This window comes from Colobus angolensis, unplaced genomic scaffold, assembly GCF_000951035.1.
Source record: "Colobus angolensis palliatus isolate OR3802 unplaced genomic scaffold, Cang.pa_1.0 Scaffold464, whole genome shotgun sequence".
Taxonomy (NCBI): domain Eukaryota; kingdom Metazoa; phylum Chordata; class Mammalia; order Primates; family Cercopithecidae; genus Colobus; species Colobus angolensis.
In genome coordinates, this window is record NW_012118088.1 from 840,438 (window position 1) to 860,513 (window position 20,076).

The 20,076-nt window shown below is 36.6% G+C and overlaps 1 protein-coding gene across 3 annotated transcripts in view; it reads left to right on the forward strand.

Annotated features, from left to right (window-relative positions):
• RBBP6 (retinoblastoma binding protein 6) overlaps nucleotides 1–20,076 on the forward strand; it is a 33,416-nt gene that overhangs the window by 518 nt on the left and 12,822 nt on the right. For 2 of the 3 annotated variants that reach the window (XM_011958262.1, XM_011958264.1), the window contains exons 1-8: nucleotides 1–812; nucleotides 5,789–5,888; nucleotides 8,871–8,907; nucleotides 13,745–13,789; nucleotides 15,841–15,929; nucleotides 16,049–16,145; nucleotides 16,537–16,676; nucleotides 19,780–19,952. In XM_011958262.1, the coding sequence (XP_011813652.1) occupies nucleotides 647–812; nucleotides 5,789–5,888; nucleotides 8,871–8,907; nucleotides 13,745–13,789; nucleotides 15,841–15,929; nucleotides 16,049–16,145; nucleotides 16,537–16,676; nucleotides 19,780–19,952 (847 nt within the window). In that variant the 5' untranslated portion in view covers nucleotides 1–646. The remainder of the gene's footprint in view (nucleotides 813–5,788; nucleotides 5,889–8,870; nucleotides 8,908–13,744; nucleotides 13,790–15,840; nucleotides 15,930–16,048; nucleotides 16,146–16,536; nucleotides 16,677–19,779; nucleotides 19,953–20,076) is intronic. The other variant, XM_011958263.1, reaches the window with a different exon arrangement.

Consider the following 20,076-nt stretch of genomic DNA (forward strand, 5'->3'; position numbering starts at 1 on the left):
GACCGCGCGTTTTCGGCCTAGGCCGCGGGGCCGCTCGTGGCCTCCGGGGAGCAGGCGCCAGGGGTTTGTGTGCGTTGGGGGCCTGGGCCTGGGCCTGGGGAAGCTGACGCCGGTCGTCCGGAAGCCAGGAGGAGGCGTGAGGCCGCTCGTGGACTCCGGGCCTAGGCCCTCTCCCCTCAACCTTCTCCCGGGGCCTGGGTCACCCCAATCCACGGAGAGAGAGACCCGCCGGGAGGTGCGGCCGCGCTATGGACCCCTGACCCCGTGGGGTCGCTCGGACTCTTAACGTGTGGACTGACCGCTACTGACTGCACCGTCTATCCCCCCGTCTCTGCCGGCCCCTTAGCATGAGCGAAGGGGACCCAGCCGGGTGACATTGTGCCCGTTGGCGGATTCTCGATTTCCCCTCTTACCCGTCCTCGTCCTCCTCCTCCCCCATGAAGTGATTCTGAGTATCGGGGGGCTCTGGATGATTGTTCTGACGAACCCCTGCTTGTGGTTGGGGGGTATTTAATCTGAGGCCTTAGGGTCCTTCGGTGTCTTTTAAGTGTTTTGTGTGTACATATTTTGCTCTTAAAGTTTATAAATATACATATATTGAGAGTGTCCACGTCTCCTCGCTGAACCTTAGGAATCCCTTGGCACCATGTCCTGTGTGCATTATAAATTTTCCTCTAAACTCAACTATGATACCGTCACCTTTGATGGGCTCCACATCTCCCTCTGCGACTTAAAGAAGCAGATTATGGGGAGAGAGAAGCTGAAAGCTGCCGACTGCGACCTGCAGATCACCAATGCGCAGACGAAAGAAGGTAAGGGCCGCATGGTCTTAAGATATTTGCTGGCTTGAGAGAGATACTAGTTAGAAGGTGCCTGGCAGGAAGCTAACCGCCATTATGTCTCTAGTGGGACTGTTCGTTCTAGTATTTTGGATACAGCTTTCATTGATAGCCAAGGGTTGCAGCAGCTGGCCTTGGAGTTTCTCTGGTTTATTTTATTTCTGCATACTTGGGTCATCTGTAACAGGCTAACCCAAAACGTGGAAGCCTGATTATTCTTTTCGCTGTTTTTTTAAAGGGAGGGAGGGAGGAGAGGGGGATAGCTATCTAGACTCTTTGGGTGCTTGTCTTAGGGCATTTTCTAACTTATTTTCCATCAAGAGGGAAGGAGAGCCTGTGCAAGACTTGTTTGTTCAATCAGCCAAAAAAAAAAAAAAAAAAGGAATTCTCCAACCTAACAACATTGTGGAGTTTGATGGCAAATTTTACGTCGTGCCTTCCTCCCTCCCCACATTTATTTATTTGGAGTTGCTTGCCTGTGTTGTGGAGAAGGGATCTGAACTTTTAATGTTTTTGAGGATTTAATCAGTGTTGGAATTGCTTTTGGATCTTGAAATGTTCTGATGTCACCGCTCTTGTGTGTCAGCTTCAGAATTAGTGACTACTCTTAAGATTTATCAATTCGATGAAGATCAAAAGTACTGATTTTTTTTTTTTAAGTGGTAGTTGCTAGATTTTACGTGACTGTTACTAAGGTATGAAAAATAGGCGGCTACCATAGAGTACAAATAAGCCACTGATAAGAATCGTTAGATTCTTTCTCCTTTTCAAAAGTATTTGATAATATTGGGAACTTAATAGTAGATGAATGTGACAGGCAGTCTTTCCTGACTCTGAACTTGTTTTGGTTTCTTTTTCTCAAATCAGTAATGCTGATGTGTGTTTTTTAGCAGTTCGGTGTTCTAAAAGTTACTGATGGGATGAGAAGTGAAGTTGACGATTAGGTTAGGGTATTTTTTTAGTCACTGAATTTTTATCACACTTAAGGTGTGACATGGATTCTTTTAGTTGAAATGGGAGGTCCCCCACTTCCAGCCTGTAGTTTAGGTAGAGTAAATCTTGTCATGTAGACCAGTTTTCCATTTACAATGCAGACCTAAGTATAATTGTATTAGGTAAGGAACAGCGGTGCTGGCGTATCATGACTCAAAAATATTAAGGAAGAATTTTATTTGCTGAAATGATATTATGTGAAAATACTGTCTGCCTCCCCACCTTTTAAAAACAAGTATCATACCCTTTGATAATTGGAGCTATGTGTAATCCTCTGACTAAGGAGAGGAAAAACTGATGATGGTCATGAACGGTTGAGAAATAGCTTTATTTAAGTGTCTCACAAGCATCCCTTAACTATAACAGTCACATTTCACAGAACAGATGGGTTTATAAGAAGTTTGGGCCATCTTGATATATTGAGTATTTATGAATGAGAGGAGAGACAATATGAATGGAATTAAAGGATATTAAGACAATTTTTATCATCATATATTCAAGTTTCATATTTTACTGGAGTATTACACAATTGAATCATTAGGGCTAGGCGTTATCCATCTTTTCGACTGAACAATTGAATGCAACTTTTTTTTGTTTGTTTTTTTCCTGTAACAGAGTCTCACTCTGTCACCCAGGCTGGAGTGCAGTGCCACCATTTCAGCTCACTGCAACCTCCACCTCCCTGGTTTGAGCTATTCTCATGCCTCAGCCTCCCAAGTAGCTGGGACTACAGGTGTGCGCCACTACACCCAGCTGATTTTTGTATTTTTAGTAGAGATAGGGTTTTGCCTTGCTGGCCAGGCTGGTCTCGAACTCTTGGCCTCAAGTGATCCACCCACCTCAGTCTCCCAAAGTTCTGGGATTACAGGCATGTGAATGCAACTTTAGACTGGGTAAGTTATAGTTGAAAGAATCCTGTCCAGAAATTTAAGAGTTTTGTGACTTTGTGTAACCAACTTTTTTTTCCTAGTCAAGGAAATAAATGCTACGTAATTCAAACCCAGAAAGCCAGGGAAGTGATTTGCCCAGCACATTTTCTTTTTTATATTTATGTGAGCTGCCCTTTATTGGAGAAAGCTTTGATATTAAGTTTGTTAAGAAAAGGGAGCTTTGAGGGAGAAAATTTGTTTTTTATGCAGTCCTCAAATTAAGAGAGAGAGATATTGATGGTAGCTACTTAACTAGTTTTATGGGAAATAGTATCCAATGTCACAAGGCAGTTGAGTAGAACGCCACTTGATTTTCGCACTGATACTCAACATATTTACTAAAGAAAGCTATGGTAATCTTTTTACCATAGTTAAGGTCCAGTTTCTTAATTCCATTCTTATAATTTTAAAATCCCTAATCTACCATGTTTCTATAAAACATTTCCTTACAATTTTGGAATTCTGTCCATGTTTAGGTCCCTTACATTTTTTTTTTTTTTTGCGGGGGGAGACAGATCCTCACTCTGTTGCCCAGGCTAGAGTATAATGACACAATTTCGGCTCACTGCAGCCTCAACCTACCAGACTCAGGTGATCCTCCCACCTCAGCCTCCCAAGTAGCTGGGACTACAGCCACACACCACCATGCCCAGCTAATTTATTGTATTTTTTTGGTAGAGATGGAGGTTTTGCCGTGTTGCCCAGGCTGGTCTCCTGAGCCCAAGTGATCCTCCTGCCTTGGCCTTCCAAAGTGCTGGGATTATAGGCTTGAGCCACTGTGCCTGGCCTAGGACCCTTAAATCTTGATAAGACTAAAATGCTTGGGTCAGAATTCCATGTGTTTTAGACAAGAATCCTGCTTGTTTCTAGACTATATTTCAAAATGAATCTCAAGTAATCTTTGTTATATATGAGATACTTTTCTACTTTTCTGCACACCGACCCCTAAAAAACAAAACATCCTTCATTCTGAAATTAAAGTATGAGAGGTTTGGAAGCTGAATATGAAGAGTTTATAAACGACTCTTACTATATTTCTAACTCTATTTCTCAGATTCATCTTGTTTTTCATTTCATCCATGCCTTTCATGTCTGGGGTCAAAAAAACTGGCAAGCACAAAGGGTCTTTTGAAGCCAACAGACTACTTGTTAAGGAGGTATTTTAAATGAAATAACCCCCTAAGTGTCTTTACTTTAATACCCCTAGAAAGATACCTTGAGGGGTAAGAAATCATCATTGTAATTCAGGTATTTAAAAAATCAGTTAGAACATCTGTTTTGAAGGGCGTTGAGGCACCTTTTAGTTTGACACAGTACTGTGCTAATCAAATTAATAAGCTGTCTTGGAAAGCTCTTGTGAGTGCATTGAGTTGTTACCTATTCAGAAACTTCCTGTCAGGTGTTTGACACTGTTTTGTTTCTAGAATTAACTTTAAAAAAATCTAGTCACCCCATACTCTCAGTTTTTCTGAATCAAAGCTTTCTTGGAATTTGGGACTATCATGAACTATCCAAGATAATGATTATATTCCTACATTGGCATGCCTAAATCTAGGAAATTGCCTACCTCTGATTGAATACCTGTGAGATACCACCTTCTATTTGAAGTATATAGAAAATAATCCTTGCCTGAACAATTTCATTTATAACAAGGAGTACTACTAGCATTATGACTAAAAATAATTAATATACATTAAAAGCCGGATACGCCTACATATGTGGTAAGCGTAGTAATCGGAAGAGCAGAGATAGTCACTTTGTGCAGAGTAACTTTAAGTGAAGCAGGTAAACTTAATGACAATAAAAAGGCCTGGTTGGGTGATTAAAGGAGATGGATACATTTTTGCATCTTCAAGATAATTTTTTTTTTGGTAATTTTACAGATTCTTTCACCATAGTTAAGGTCCAGTTTCTTAATTTCATTCTTATAAAAGTATTGCAAATAGCCCAAGGAGTATAAAAATAGGATCCATTCATCTCCCTCTTGGTTTTCCCAGAAGGTGACATCACTATTTATCTAGTGGCTGTAACCAGGAACCCAGGGATTCCTCTGGTCTGATTCTTCTTTCTCCTTCATCTCCCCAATATTCGGTCCATCAGCAAGCTTTGTCAATCCTACCTGAAAACATTCTGTCTTAATTTCTGTCTGTCACATCCTAACATAGGTCATCATTATCTCTACCTGGATTGTTTAACAGCCTCATTATTAGTTCCCTGGTTTCTACTCTTGTTCTCCTACAAGCAGTCTTTTTTTCTTTAACAAAAAGCAAATAGTCACTTTGCTTAAAATCCTTCAGTGTCTTCCTGTTGCACTTTAAAACAAAATATAAATCAGTGTGTGGTCTATACCTTTCTGTCATTCTTCTCTTTTATTTTCTTAGGCTCTTCAAGCTGTTTCGTGTCATTTTCCCACATGCTTTTCTTATCCTCTGCCTGAAATAGTCCTCAACCAGTTTTTTCCCTGTATCTGGCTGGGTTCTCAGTCCTTAAGGATCCAGTGGAAGTTCCTCCAAGGGACTTTCTTGGAATCATCATGCTATCTGAAGTTGTATTCCATTATTCATTCCTTGTTAGAAAACCATTTTCTCTTTATTCATAATGTTATAATTTAATTTTTAGTCTATCTTCCTCAGTAATAATTTCTGTGAGTGCAGGGATTGTAATACTCAACTAATGTTTAGGGACTAGGAGAGACAGAATATCTTCATTCTAAATAACAGCTTTTTCTCCGCTCACATGTTCAGCATTTCTGACTAAAGAATGACAGTGTTACTGAGATTTGGAGTTCCACAAAAGTAGAGGTGCCAGAGCCAAGAACCTGCTGATGATATTTGTTGTCCTTTGAAAAGAAGCCCTCTTACAGCTTTGGATGTTTGTTCTGACAATATCAGTAATCTAGTTGCAAGGAACTTTTAGTTATTATATTTAAAGTTCATTTCCCATGAAATTTGTATTTGAAGTTTTCTTATTCTTGGGTACTCACCCAAATCCCCAAATGGAAATTCGATTCTGTCTTTTTATTTACAGAATATACTGATGATAATGCTCTGATTCCTAAGAATTCGTCTGTAATTGTTAGAAGAATTCCTATTGGAGGTGTTAAATCTACAAGCAAGACATATGTTATGTAAGTATCAAATCTCATGTATTTCTCAAAATAGACTTTTTTTAGTTTGTTTTTTAATTTTGTGAGAGAAAACTGTATTTTAGAACTGAACTCATTACTTTAACCTTAATGAATACATTTTCTCAAGACTGTGAGGATAGTGGGTTTTTTTGTTCGTTTGTTTTTTATTTCCTCCCCCAGTTAAATTGACTTAGCCTGTGGTGAGAAGGGCCATTATTAGGAAAAATTTTTTCTCCATATGGGCAGTATTTACAAAGACAAGAAAGTGATATTCAGATTATTTCTGTGCCTTTCTTTGACTGCTTTTTTTTTGAGCGTGTTCCTTCGGTTTTCTTCACCACAAAAATTTAGTGTCGTAGACATTGGTCCTCAATATTTTGACAGCATCAAGAGTATTCAGCAATGCTAACATTTACTCTTTATCAATAAGGGGCTTTGGCTGAGAGACATAAAGTATATAGGATTTATAATCATAGGCACTGAAATCAGGCTTAGATTTGACTCCATTTACTGCTTCATACCAGTTGTGTGACTTTGGACCTTGGGTAAGTCTCTGTGCCTCAGATTCCTCAAAAATGAAATAGGGATGTGAATACTTAACCCTAGAGGGTTGTAAGAATTAAATAGTGTCTGGCACATGGTAAATGCACATTATTGGAGTAGGAAGAGAGCAGTCTCACAACTAGTCCAGAGCTGATGGTCACTAACCTGGGACAGGATTAAAACCTTATATCCTTAACTTTCTCTGCTTTCTTGCCATTTCAGTAGTGATAGCAGAACTATAATATGTGAAAAGGGCAGCAACATAGGTTATTTAAAGAGTAGTGATTTTCACTTAGGATTAGGTAGTTTTGTTTGAAATGGAATAAATTGTTTTGAGTCAATGAAAAATTCTAGAATTTGCCAGTGCTGGGAAATGGAAAGTGTTCTTGAAATTAAGGTAAAAATAAAGTCATTTCTTGGAGCTTTACCTCATGTGGGCAAGTATTCTAAGATTTTTCTCATTAGTTTGTTGTAAAGTTACATTCCACATCTTAACACTTAGAAGTCCTTTTGTGCAGTATCTTCTGTATAGTAAAGCTTTAAAAAGCTGAATACTTTCCTTGTTGTAATTGCCAAGTGAACTTTTAATGGTGTGTGTTCTTATCTTTAAATGATTCTAAGAACTATAGAAGAATTATATTAGGTTTTTTGTTGTTGTTGTTGTTTTTTCCCTGAGAGGGAGTCTCACTCTGTTGCCCAGGCTGGAGTGCAGTGGTGCAATCTTGGCTCACCGTAGCCTCCAGGCTCAAGCAATTCTCCTGCCTCAGCCTCCCAAGTAGCCAGGATTACAGGTGTCCACCACCAAGCCCGGCTAATTTTTGTGTTTTTAGTAGAGACTAGGTTTCACCATGTTGGCCCGGCTGGTTTCAAACTCCTGACTTCAGGTGATATACCAGCCTTGGCCTCCCAGAGTACTAGGATTACAGGTGTGAGCCACTGCACCCAGCCTAAGAATTACAAATTTATGGGGATAATTAATTCCTACAATCTAGTGTGAAGTTTTACTTTAATTTACCAAGTGCTTTTTAAAAAATGGCAAACATCATTTCTGTAGATTTTCTGATAGAAACTCTTAAGAATTACTTGAAGTACATGGCAAAATAAGTTGCCTCTTACACAGAATACTATGTTAATTTACAATATATAGGATTCTGTTTGTAATAAATTTGCCTCATAAAATGCATCTGGTTTTTTTTTTTTTTTGAGCAATAACTAGAAAATCAAAGCTCAGCTTTTTTTTTTCTCAAATTCCAAATTATACACAAACCTATAAACTCCTATTAGATGCTAACATTTCTGTATAGTCAAGATACGTTAAACTTGAAGCATTAAAAGGTATATCTAGCAACTCAACTCCTTCCCCTTTCCTGTGTGGATTAAAGTAATTTCTTTTGGGGTTTACGTGTATGTTTTTTAAACACCAAAATTTTCCAGTTCTACACAGCCATTTAAGTCCGTTCTTTTAACTAAAATATGTGTTTTTCTGGGAGTGAGAATTTTTGTTCAGTTTTTTTTTTTTTCTTTTTTTAAGAGATGGAGTTACTATGTTAGAGCCCAGGCTAGTCTCAAACTCCTGGGCTCAAGTGATCCTCTTACCTTGGCCTCTTGTTCAATTCTTGATCGTTGTTTCAAGACATTTGAAAAATGAAAATAAGTATCAGCCTGGCCTTCCACATTGGAAAATTAGTTTTGGGAGCACAGCAATTTCTCAGGGATCCAAATTACAGATGTTAACAACAGTGGTCTTCCTGATGTGTGAAAATTTACCTATTCAGAAACTGGGAAATTATGTAATTTAATTTTTCAGTGTATTAAGAATAAACCACATTTCTAAACCTAAAATCCCTATACTACCTTTCAGAAAACATTTGTTTTAAGTGGCACGGTACGCCTATTTTCGTATTCCCTAGTATGGAATTGTTTTCCAAACCACAAATCTATCTTAAAACTATTCAAAGGTGGTAAAGATTAATCAGAGTAATTCATTCAGCAATTGGCTGTTGTGGCCGGGCGCGGTGGCTCAAGCCTGTAATCCCAGCACTTTGGGAGGCCGAGACGGGTGGATCACGAGGTCAGGAGATCGAGACCATCCTGAGCTACACGGTGAAACCCCGTCTCTACTAAAAAATACAAAAACTAGCCGGGCGAGATGGCAGGCGCCTGTAGTCCCAGCTACTCGGGAGGCTGAGGCAGGAGAATGGCGTAAACCCGGGAGGCGGAGCTTGCAGTGAGCCAAGATCGCGCCACTGCACTCCAGCCTGGGCGACAGAGCGAGACTCCTTCTCCAAAAAAAAAAAGAAATTGGCTGTTGTTAAATATCTATACCAAAGGAAAATTGCATTCCTAAAAATGTATTATTGAAGATAATGTGTTAAAATTTATTAGCACAAAAATTCATAAATAGCTAATGTTAATTTTGGTTTTTATTTTGTTTTTTAGAAGTCGAACTGAACCAGCGATGGCAACTACAAAAGCAGTATGTAAAAACACAATCTCACACTTTTTCTACACATTGCTTTTACCTTTATAATGTAGCAGTGAAGTAAATCATTTTAGAACTTAATATCCAACTGATCATAGTACATATTGTAAATAAAATGTATTTTGATGACAGCTCAGTTGAATATGGATATATGTGGCATCATTTGCACACTTATTTTGTAGAAATGGGTAATTTGTGCCCGTAACACTGTTTCATATTAAATATGATAGCATTCTCCCTGTATGACACTGTGTTGTACAGTTAATGTATGATCCTTTTTAGATCGTTTAGGTTTTGCACTAATGAACATGATGACATGTTCTACATTTGTCTGTCTATAGTTAGTATTTTGTATGTATGTACAGGCTGTTGTGTGCTTTTTGTTTCTTGCAATAAAAAATGTTTGGAGTGTATATTTTGCCATTTTCACGTTGTATCACTTAGTTTTTGTTAGTTTTTTTTTTTCTGCCTGATTTATGGCTTCCAAAAATGCATTAGCAACATGCAAAGCTTATATTGAAGTTTGATGCTTTCTCCAAGTTCAAACACATCATAGAAAAGAGCTTTCCAGAGACCATTGATGCAGCTTTATTATTTAGTCTTGCTTTATTTGGCATTTTGAGCTCCTTCTTTTGTTTACATCTGTACTATAAAGTGACACCTGAAACTGGGGTCCCCTATGAATATATAAATGTCTTAGTGATTTTCAGTTTATATAAATTTATTATATTGTTTTCAACATTTAATGAGATCTTCTACTTCTATCTAGTTAGTGCAGATGTCCAAATTAAAATATTGCCCTCTTTTTCATGAGATACTAAAATGCTGCGTTAATTGTAGGCTATTGAAAGCTGTAGCTTATCAGAGGTAACTCCCCTTAACCAGGATAACTGGTTTGAAGAAAGTTAAGCTTAATTTTTGTAATCACAGATTAACTTAATTTGTGATATCATTTTAACTTTGAGCTCTTAAGTAAAAAGTAGCAGCATTCCTAAGTTGTGGGGTGAAACATCTGTTTCATAACACAGGTCTATCATAATTGGGTTCTGTAAATGTAATGGTTCTCTAAACATTTTAATGCCCAGGCTTGGTATTGTACACAATGCAAGATGTCTAAAATCTTCATTTAGAATTCAAGGGTATTGCTTGCTATTTCACATTATATACATTTTAAATACTATTGCTCTTTGTATATGAGGCATTTCACTAATCTTGGATCATTGGATCTTAAACATGATATAATAGAATATCTGAACATTGGACTTGTTCTTTAGAGCTATATGGCCTTTAGTTCTTGTGGAACTAAATACAGTGATTCTAAGATCAAAAGTCTTAGTGTTTGGGGTTTTTTTCCTCTTTTTGGATATGGGTTTTTTTTGTTTTTGGTTTTTTTTTTTTTTTTTTTTTTTAAGCATAATGCTGTAAATACTGTCCAAGCTTATGTTTTGCTGGTGATTGGTTTAAAACTGATTTTTATGTATCCAAATGCTAGCATAAATTAGATTGACTATCCTGGTGACTGTAGTAGTTAATGTAACACATTTTGTATAAAGTACAGTTTATATAGTATTTAAACTAATTCAGATGAAGTTTTATTTCTTGAAAACAGTTATTTCCTTTTTGTTTATTAGCATGTGTATAAACACAAATCACATATTCATAAATAAAGTTAACATTCTTTTAGCCTTGTGTGTTCCGGCATGTCTGTATTACATTTATAAGAAGCAGTTTATTTAAGCTTATTTAGGTTTCTCTTTTCTTTTCTTTTCTTTTTTTTAATACTTTAAAAGTGGCTTTAATTTTTAGGTAGAATTATTGAAATAGAGATATTAGATACCCTGTTGTCCCCATCATTTATTTGCTTGGGGTGCATTTGCTGGCATTTAGGATGAGAATATATTCATCAAGCATAATTAGTGCCCATCTTAGGAGATTTAGAATCACGTGGATTGTACACATTCACAAAAGCAAAGTAAATAGAGGTGCTAAGCCAAATTTTTCTTACCCTGATTAGTAAAGTGAATATATAGTTTTGGTAGTGGAAGCGAACTCTAGTCACGGATGGATGACTGGTTTCCATATTCCCCAGTCTTGTTTTTAGTCATCCGTCCATGTTGATACCCCAAAGCTGGATGTTCTTCTTGCTAACTAAATATCAGAGTTGCATTTCACAGGATCCTTTAACTTCAAAAAACAAGTATAATTAGCATAAAAGATTTTAGATCCTTGCTCCCCAAAACAAGACCTCTAATTAGGTACAGGGAGGTGGGTTAATTTTAATGTCAACAATCTGCATCAGTCAGTTTTGTGAGGACTTTAAAGTGGCAGGTTTTTTTTTTACCATTAGTATCTTACCAAGAGTCACTATTTTTATTGATGTTTAGTAATACAGATTCCTAATCATTTTTAAACCATTCTTTGTCAACATTTTTTGCTCGTTTCTTAATACCTCGCTATATATAAAAAACATTTGTTTGCTTTTCTAAATTTGAGGTAAACTTGACTTTTTTGTGGACTATAAGATATTTAGGGGCAATAGTGATTATTTGGTAAAAAGGTGATTTAAGTACAGTTGCATATCTAAAACCACTTCAAAGTCAATGAATATATAATACTAAGTTGGCAGAAAGCTTAAAAGCACACAAAAGCCCAGCATAAAAACAAAAAGGATACTGTGTCTTAAGTGTTAGGAGTGGGAAGACTTTTTTTTTGTTAAGTTTTTTAGTTCCAGTGGTAAGAAAGTTAATATAATTGTTTTCTTTCCAAGGAAATCATTAGTATTTGTATTCTATTCTAGATAGTAATGGGCTATTTTTAAAGGCTGTTTATTTTATTGGTGAAAAATGTAGTATAGATGATGGCTGATAGCAATTTGTCTAGTCCTTGTTACTTAAAATCACATAATTCCTGGTTGGTATAAAATCTTTAAAATAGATTGAGTAGGTCAAAACTTATTTTAGATAAAAAGAGAGTATGTATTATTTAGAGGTTTTTTTCTACTTACCACTTGAGATTAGTTCTTAAAGAAAAAAATACTTTAAAGCTGGACAAAAATGATAACCTAATGGCAAATTATTTTAAAATGCATTAGGATGTGCGATTAGTGCATCATGAACTCTTTTATAGTCAGTTCCTTAATGTGCAGCAAAGAAGCTTTTGTCTGAATAAACATCCCAGTAATACCCATCAAACTAACTTTTAAAACCCTAAGATATTTGTGAGATGTGTCTTATGTTTAGCCAACATTATTTTTTATTTACATTTATTTACTGTGTGGGCATTGGCTAAGAACTTCATATTGAGACTGGTTACATTTCTCTTTGGGGCTCTTAAGTCATGTTGCTTTTATTTTAAAACTTTTAGTTCTCTGGAACATAGAATACCTGATAAAGACTTTTTTCTGCCGGGCGCGGTGGCTCAAGCCTGTAATCCCAGCACTTTGGGAGGCCGAGACGGGCGGATCACGAGGTCAGGAGATCGAGACCATCCTGGCTAACACGGTGAAACCCCGTCTCTACTAAAAATACAAAAAACTAGCCGGGCGAGGTGGCGGGCGCCTGTAGTCCCAGCTACTCCGGAGGCTGAGGCAGGAGAATGGCGTAAACCCGGGAGGCGGAGCTTGCAGTGAGCTGAGATCCGGCCACTGCACTCCAGCTCGGGCGACAGAGCAAGACTCCGTCTCAAAAAAAAAAAAAAAAAAGACTTTTTTCTTTGATCCAGGCATCTTGTTACGTTCTCCATTTTAAATGAAGAGTTCTGACCTTACAACATGTTAAATAAGCAACGCACTTACTACATAGGAAGCTGTAGGGAAAGCATATCTTCAGGATTGTTTACTAAAGATTCTTTTAAAAACTAATATTAAAATCATTTCAGAGGATCAAATGAACAAAAATTAGTGTTTAATTTAAAATACATTTTAATTTTGAAAGATAAATGTTTTATTCCTCTTTGCACACAACAGTTTATGAAGGTGGCTCTCTCCTGACTCCATACATCTTTTACACAAAGATGCCTCTTCAAATATGCCCAGTTATCTCCCCCACTTCAGTGTTGGAGAATTGGCAGTTGTTGAGTGGAGCAGAATGCTTAAGACTCATTAAAATACATTTTTTAAAGCCTTCTTATATCCTTTATATGTACACTTGCTCTGTGTGATTAAATTAACTTTCTTCAAATAATAGAGTCCACCATAATAAGTGATAGCTTTGTTGGCCTTCTCCACAGGGTGCTTTTGTTTTCCCTTTTTTTGACTTAACATCTTTGCCCTTATAAAGTTGTGGTTTCTTTGACAAGAAGGTATTCTTACTCTCTGTATGAGGGAATAAACAAGCTTCACTCAGACTGAAGTGTATGTTTTCAAAAATTAAAGAAGTAGCAATTATATGGGAGCTGTTATTTATTAAAGCAATTACCTAAGCCCTTAAAGAGCTGTTTGTTTTTACAATGTTGTATAATGGCCTTGCAGGAAAATTAGATTTCTTATTCTCTCTTCCAGTGTACATTGTCTTGAGTATTGTCAAATTTAGAGACCATAGAGAGACATGGGGCTTAACACTCTGAACAGATTTTCTGTGTGATATCTTTTTTCCCCATTTTTTCATTTTAATTGAGCCCCTTTTTCCTCCCTTCCAACTGATAGCCTTTTATAACTGTGTGAAATATCTAGAGAAGAATGAAGCAGGCTGAGCTACATTTTCAAGCTTAACATTCTTTAGAAAACTAAGAAAATGCCCAATATTTCAACATTAAGTGTCAATAGGGGCTAAATGATCACTTTAAGATGTTTTCAGTTTGGAACTTGAATGTGTGTTTAATTTTTTGTGAACAGATTGATGACTCTTCCGCGTCTATTTCTCTGGCCCAGCTTACAAAGGTATATATATATTCTTGAAAATATAAGTTTTTTTCTAACATCATATTTTTTTATGTGGAACGGTTTTTTAAGAGGGGTTGGGGGAGGATATATTTTGCAAAAGCATTGTACATATTACTATCCTGTAAAGAGTAGTTGCTGTTTTGAGAAGATAGGGGAATACTTTGTCAGCCTCAGCGTATTGGAGTATTGTTCATCTTCAAGACAGAAGAAACACTTGAAGCTACACTTAATTTTTTTTTCCCTCATACGTTTTGTTTAATTATACATTGGAAACTAACAAGGTTCTGGAGGAATTTCCTGCTTTTGGCTATAAATTATGTGGACCTTTTTTAAGCAGCCAAAACAGAAGATTTCCTTTACACGGACGATTGCATGGTTATTTCTTGAATATTTGACTTGATCCCATGAAGGTCAATATTTTAAATGTGATACAGTTGTTTCTTTATGCTATAGACTTGTAGTCTGTCTGCATTAGAAAAAGTTTTGAACAACCTAATTTGTTTGAACACAGACTACATGAATTGTGTAAGTGTGTAAAGCTGTTTGCAGGAATATACCAATGTGTATGTTTGGCAGAGGGGCAAATTGTTACCTCCTGAATCACTGTATATGCAATGTTTTGCGATAAGATTGCTTGCATTTTCTGCTCAACAATGTGTATCTTCTGTTTGGGAAAGCACTAGTGATGGATTACTTTTTAAAGCAATACATTTAGCTTGCAAATTGTGCCTTTAAAAAAAAAAAAAATAGGCAGACTTTTGAGGGCCAAGAAGGAAGCTGTCTAGTTTTCCAAAAATCCTTTTTCCCTGCTATCAGAAATGTGAAACCAAATTTAGCAACCAAGATTAATGAAAAGATGGGTTTTCCATTAGTGCTGTCCCTATTTTGTCCTTGGCTTTGTTATGTCCTTTCCCCTAGACTGTATCCCGACAAATGTCCTAGTAACAAATTGCTTTTTAAGCTCCTGTCTGGGAAAAGTAAGCGTTAAAATTGATTATTCTAAAACATAAAGTGGACTAAAGCCATCCTATTTTATAATTTTCTAATGCAAAGTGGTTTAGTATAGAGTTAACACTTAGAAGTTTATAGTTTACTGTTTTTATTCTTATGTACTGTAAGGACCATATTTGAGTTTTTGGTCTATTCCTACCATTGTTTCTTTGCGGGGAGGAGTTGGGGAGGTTTGGGGGATTGGGTTTTTTTTTGTTTTGTTTTGTTTTTTTAAATTACAGGTATTTGTAAAACAGTGTTTGGGTTCAAACAAATTAGTTGTTAAACATCTGTAATCCAGTTTTCTGTAAATGTTGCTGCTGTTCTAAGCTCTGTTAATGTTAAGCATTCTTTGTATATAAAATTACAATAAAATGTTAAAACTGGTTGCTTGTTTTGTGGATGAATGTAAAGACAACCCCCAATGAATGGCTGATATGAGTGCTAAATGCCTGAAGATTCAACTTACTAGAAATCACTCCCTTAGACCCTGCTTATATCTAGACCTTGTATATCATACCTCAAAGATGAAATTCATAAAACTTACCTGAAGAGTTTAATTTAAAATTATAATGCTCAATGCACATCTTTTGCACTTGATTTGAAACTAACATCACTACCTAAAGAGCCTTCTTCTAATACCTGCTGCATAATATGTTCAGTCATTCTACCCCCATCCCTACCTCCACATTGTAAGTATAAATTATAGTCTTAATGCTCTGACACTTGAATTATTTTTAAAACATCAAGTGTTTCTATTCTAACAATATCAGTCTTTAACTTGTAGAAAATTAGTATGCAAGTCTTAATGTAAGGTACAAACAGGGTCTAAGGTTTGAGTGCCCCCAGAATGACTTTCTTCAGCCTTGCGGACACCCAAACATCATGTAATTACCTAAGGAATTCCCAAGTGCCTCTTCCAGGTTATACGTGTAAATAGCTGTTTTTATGCAAGGTTAGTTAGATACTGCTCTTTACAGGATGAGTGGTGTTGTCTTTGGCTGTGTGGTCTTAAATGTGTTTCTAATGTGTGTGTCAAATAATTACCTGTTAAACAGACTGCCAATCTGGCTGAAGCCAATGCTTCTGAAGAAGATAAAATTAAAGCAATGATGTCGCAATCTGGCCATGAATACGACCCAATCAAGTAAGTTTCCTAAATATTTTATACTAATAGGAACTTTTGGGGTGGGTTTTGCCCCCCCAATCAAAAGCACTATTTTTGCGAAGTCCTCGTATACATGTAATTTTTTTTCCCCCTTTTAGTTACATGAAGAAACCTCTAGGTCCACCACCTCCATCTTACACATGTTTCCGTTGTGGTAAACCTGGACATTATATTAAGAATTGCCCAACAAATGGGGTAAGTTCAAAGCAGAAACTATGGTATATCTTACCTTTTTTCCTTTGGAATTGTTTCTTAGCTATCTTATTTTTCTTGGTTAATACTGCCTTCTGTAGACAATGGCAAATGAGCATGGTCTCTGGAGCCAAATTTGCCAGGCTTCACATCTTGGTTCTGCCACTTAGCTGAGTGAGTTTGGGCAAGTTACTTGATCTCTATAAGCCTGTTTTTTCTTCTCTAAAATGAAGATAAAATAGTACTTACCTCACATAGCAGTTACGAGGATTAAAGGAGATCACATATGTAAAGCACTACAAGTAATAGAGTAAGCACTGTATAACATTAGCTAATTTATTAAATAAAGGTAACTGGTTTTTCTCTTCCTCCTCTTCCTTTTTCCTCTGAATAGGATAAAAACTTTGAATCTGGTCCTAGGATTAAAAAGAGCACTGGAATTCCCAGAAGTTTCATGATGGAAGTGAAAGATCCTAACATGAAAGGTGCAATGCTTACCAACACTGGAAAATATGCAATACCAACTATAGATGCGTAAGTATGCAAATTAGGTATGACCTTTGGAGACTCCAGTCAGTCCCAGGGTATAGTGTTTTAATCTTGGGCTTGTAACTTGGCTACTTGGATTCCTTGAGAACTTTGTATACCAAGGTCATTAGTCTCTACATCTTGCATTTCTGTGAGGCTGCAGTCTGCTCCATTTAAAGCAAATTTAAAATGGATTTGGGGATTTTTGTTATCAGTGAGTGCCACTTCCCTTGTAGTCTTCTAATTTTTTCTTTTTCTGTCATTCCCTGCTTTCTTCCTCATTCACATACATACTCCCACATACTCTTATTATATATGCTACTTGGATTTTTAAGTGAACAAAACAGATTGTAATCATTTTGAGAAACAGGAGGCTTAAGAATAAAAGCTCTGCATGATGTTGAGGCAAATTTAAGTGTCAGGCGTAAATGAAATACTGAAGTAGCTTGAATAAGTTTGGATATGCCACGTGAGTCTTTAGATTCTCAAGTAAAGTTTATTTTATAAACCATTAGTTCTGATAAACTATAGCTCTATAAAACACCTTAATGCCTTTTTTTTTTTTTTTTTTTTGAGACCAAATCTCGCTGTGTCCCCCAGGCTGAAGTGCAGTGGCACTATCTTGACTCACTGCAAGCTCCACCTCCACGTTCACACCATTCTCCTGCCTCAGCCTCCCAAGTAGCTGGGACTACAGGCGCTCGCCATCACGCCCAGCTAATTTTTTGTATTTTTTTAGTAGCGGCGGAGTTTCACCGTGTTAGCCAGGATGTGTTAGGAGTTTCACCACGTTAGCCTGACCTCGTGATCCGCCCGCCTCAGCCTCCCAAAGTGCTGGGATTACAGGCGTGAGCCACCGTGCCCGGCCCTTTATGCGCATTTTTAATGTGTATTCAGATTTATATTATGAACCAGTTTTTAATGAAATGGACAGACATGAAAATTTAGTGGCAGGGTTCAACTAGATAACTTCCCATTTTATCTGCTTTTATTAATGTAGTCAGTTACTTTTTGGATTACCTTCAACAGTTGTTAATTCACATGCTGTACAACACAATATTGAGTGTTCTTTGGACTGTCGTTTTCTAACTTTGTTGAGCATAAGAATCTCCTGAAAAAATACGTTAAAAGACTGGCCAGGTAGAGTGACCTTGGGCAAAAAAAAAAAAAAAAAAAAAAAAGATCCTGGTTGCTCTGCCCCCAATTTTGATTTAGAAGTTATGTAGTAAGTCCCTGATTCTACATTTTTAACAGGTTGTCCAGGAGATTGTGAAGTTAGGGGATCCTCAGGGCATCAATTTACAGAATAGGTGTTCATGTTCTCAGTGACAAAAAATATATATATATGTGTGTGTGTATATATATATAAGAACAGTTTTCCTCAGCTTCATGCTATAAATATTGTTGAAGTGTAGTGTAGTGAGCAGGTGGGGATGATGATGAAAATAGCTATGCCGTAGAATGGTATTGAAAAGATCTTGTGTTTTTGAATATGTACTTTAGTAAATAGTGTTTTCGTTCACAGATAAGAATGTTTTCCTTAACTCCCAACCCTGCTCACTTCCTCAACTTCACCCCCATCTATTTTTTATCAGTCACCATCCTGTGTTTTTGTGGTTCATCATTGAACAGTCTGTTGTTACGCTGTTTCTAATTCAGAGACATTTCATAGATGTTTCCAAACAACTTTAGCTTGAAATTGATGATTTTTACAGACACAAGAGCAGACCGCTTCATCTCTATTACGTAAAATTTTTAAATAAAAATTTGTGTCGGAAAAATTAATATCACCTGTAAACCCTAACTAATAATTAACTTCATTGCTTTTGAATGCTGAAATACAAATGCCCGATTGTGCCAGACACACAGCAAATACTGGGGAAAGATGGGAATCCAAATATTTTAAATGAAACTTTCACCCTCTTCACTAACACCACTGATAAGCAACTCAGACTCTTCTTCTGTTTCTTTTTCTATCCTCTGTTCTCCTCTTTTTTTTCTTTTTTTTTTTTTCTTTTTTCTCTCTTTTGGGCAGTGGGAGACTCCTCTTTCACAAATTGGGAACAATGGGGCATAAGCAAATTGATACTTATTTCTGGAATCGTGGTGATGTCTATGGAGCAACTGCAACACAAATAACACACCTAAGGTACCCTACTCTGTACAGCCGAGATTCTTTCATTTTCAGCATTGAGATAAACACACTCTGTTCCTGAATGAAATAGAAAGCGTTTCTCTAGGGATACCTGTGTTTTGCAAATTTGCCTGATTACAGAGAAGATGGGGGTGTAGAAGCAATGGTGACAAGTCTGAGAATAGCTATTTTTATTTTTTTAATACTATAATGCCCAACATTTCTGCAAAATGCATTTCTACAAAAAACTGGACCTAGAATGTCTAATGAGGTGTTACTTTACAATTTTGTAACACATATTTTGATCATTTAAGTCACTAATGCTTCTTAATTGACTATAAATTGATTAACCTCTTTTAAAATGCTAATAAGTAGATCATGGGTTTTGGTATCTCATTTTATTAATTATTTGTGTGGCAATGACATAATATTTCCCTTGAACTATCTTTCCTTAATTGTATAATGTCAGTACTAATTTTAATTTCCCATCTTGTGGCATTTACTCCAATACCTTCACAGGTTTGAGGGACTTTTGGGATATGGAGAAGGGGAGATTTTTTGGGATTTTTAATTTTAATTTTAATTTTTTTCAAGAAACTTGATAGAGTAGGAAAAATTGTGATTATGGTGTTGTCTAAATTCAAGTCTTGTCTTTGTCACTTAAATAGAAGTTTATGGCACAGAACATGTTGCCTTATTTCTGGCCCTCAGTTCTTAGAGTTATGGGTTCTAAGATCGTTTTATTGTTTTTATAGCATTTCCTTGCTTCTTTTTGTTATACTTGTTTAGACTTTTGTGTCTTTGTTTAGGGTGAGGTTGTACATAATTACTCCCTTATTTTAGAAGATATGGTGCTTGTCTAAACTAATTTAGCATTATGCTGAATTATGTGTTCCGATCATGTAATAGTAGAACATGTAGCATGAATACTCTGCCTTCTTAACAGTGGTAAAACACTAAAACCTTCTTTTACAGAGAAGCATATGCAATTGGGAAGAAAGAGAAACCTCCCTTCTTACCAGAGGAGCCATCTTCTTCCTCAGAAGAAGATGATCCTATCCCAGATGAATTGTTGTGTCTCATCTGCAAGGATATTATGACTGATGCTGTTGTGATTCCCTGCTGTGGAAACAGTTACTGTGATGAATGTAAGAAATGCTGAATCTTGGAAGATGTATATTTTAGAATATTTGTATTTATTTGGAATGGCTCTTCCCAACCTCATATATTTTAATAATAAAATTAATAATGTTGATGACAAGTGTTGATCAG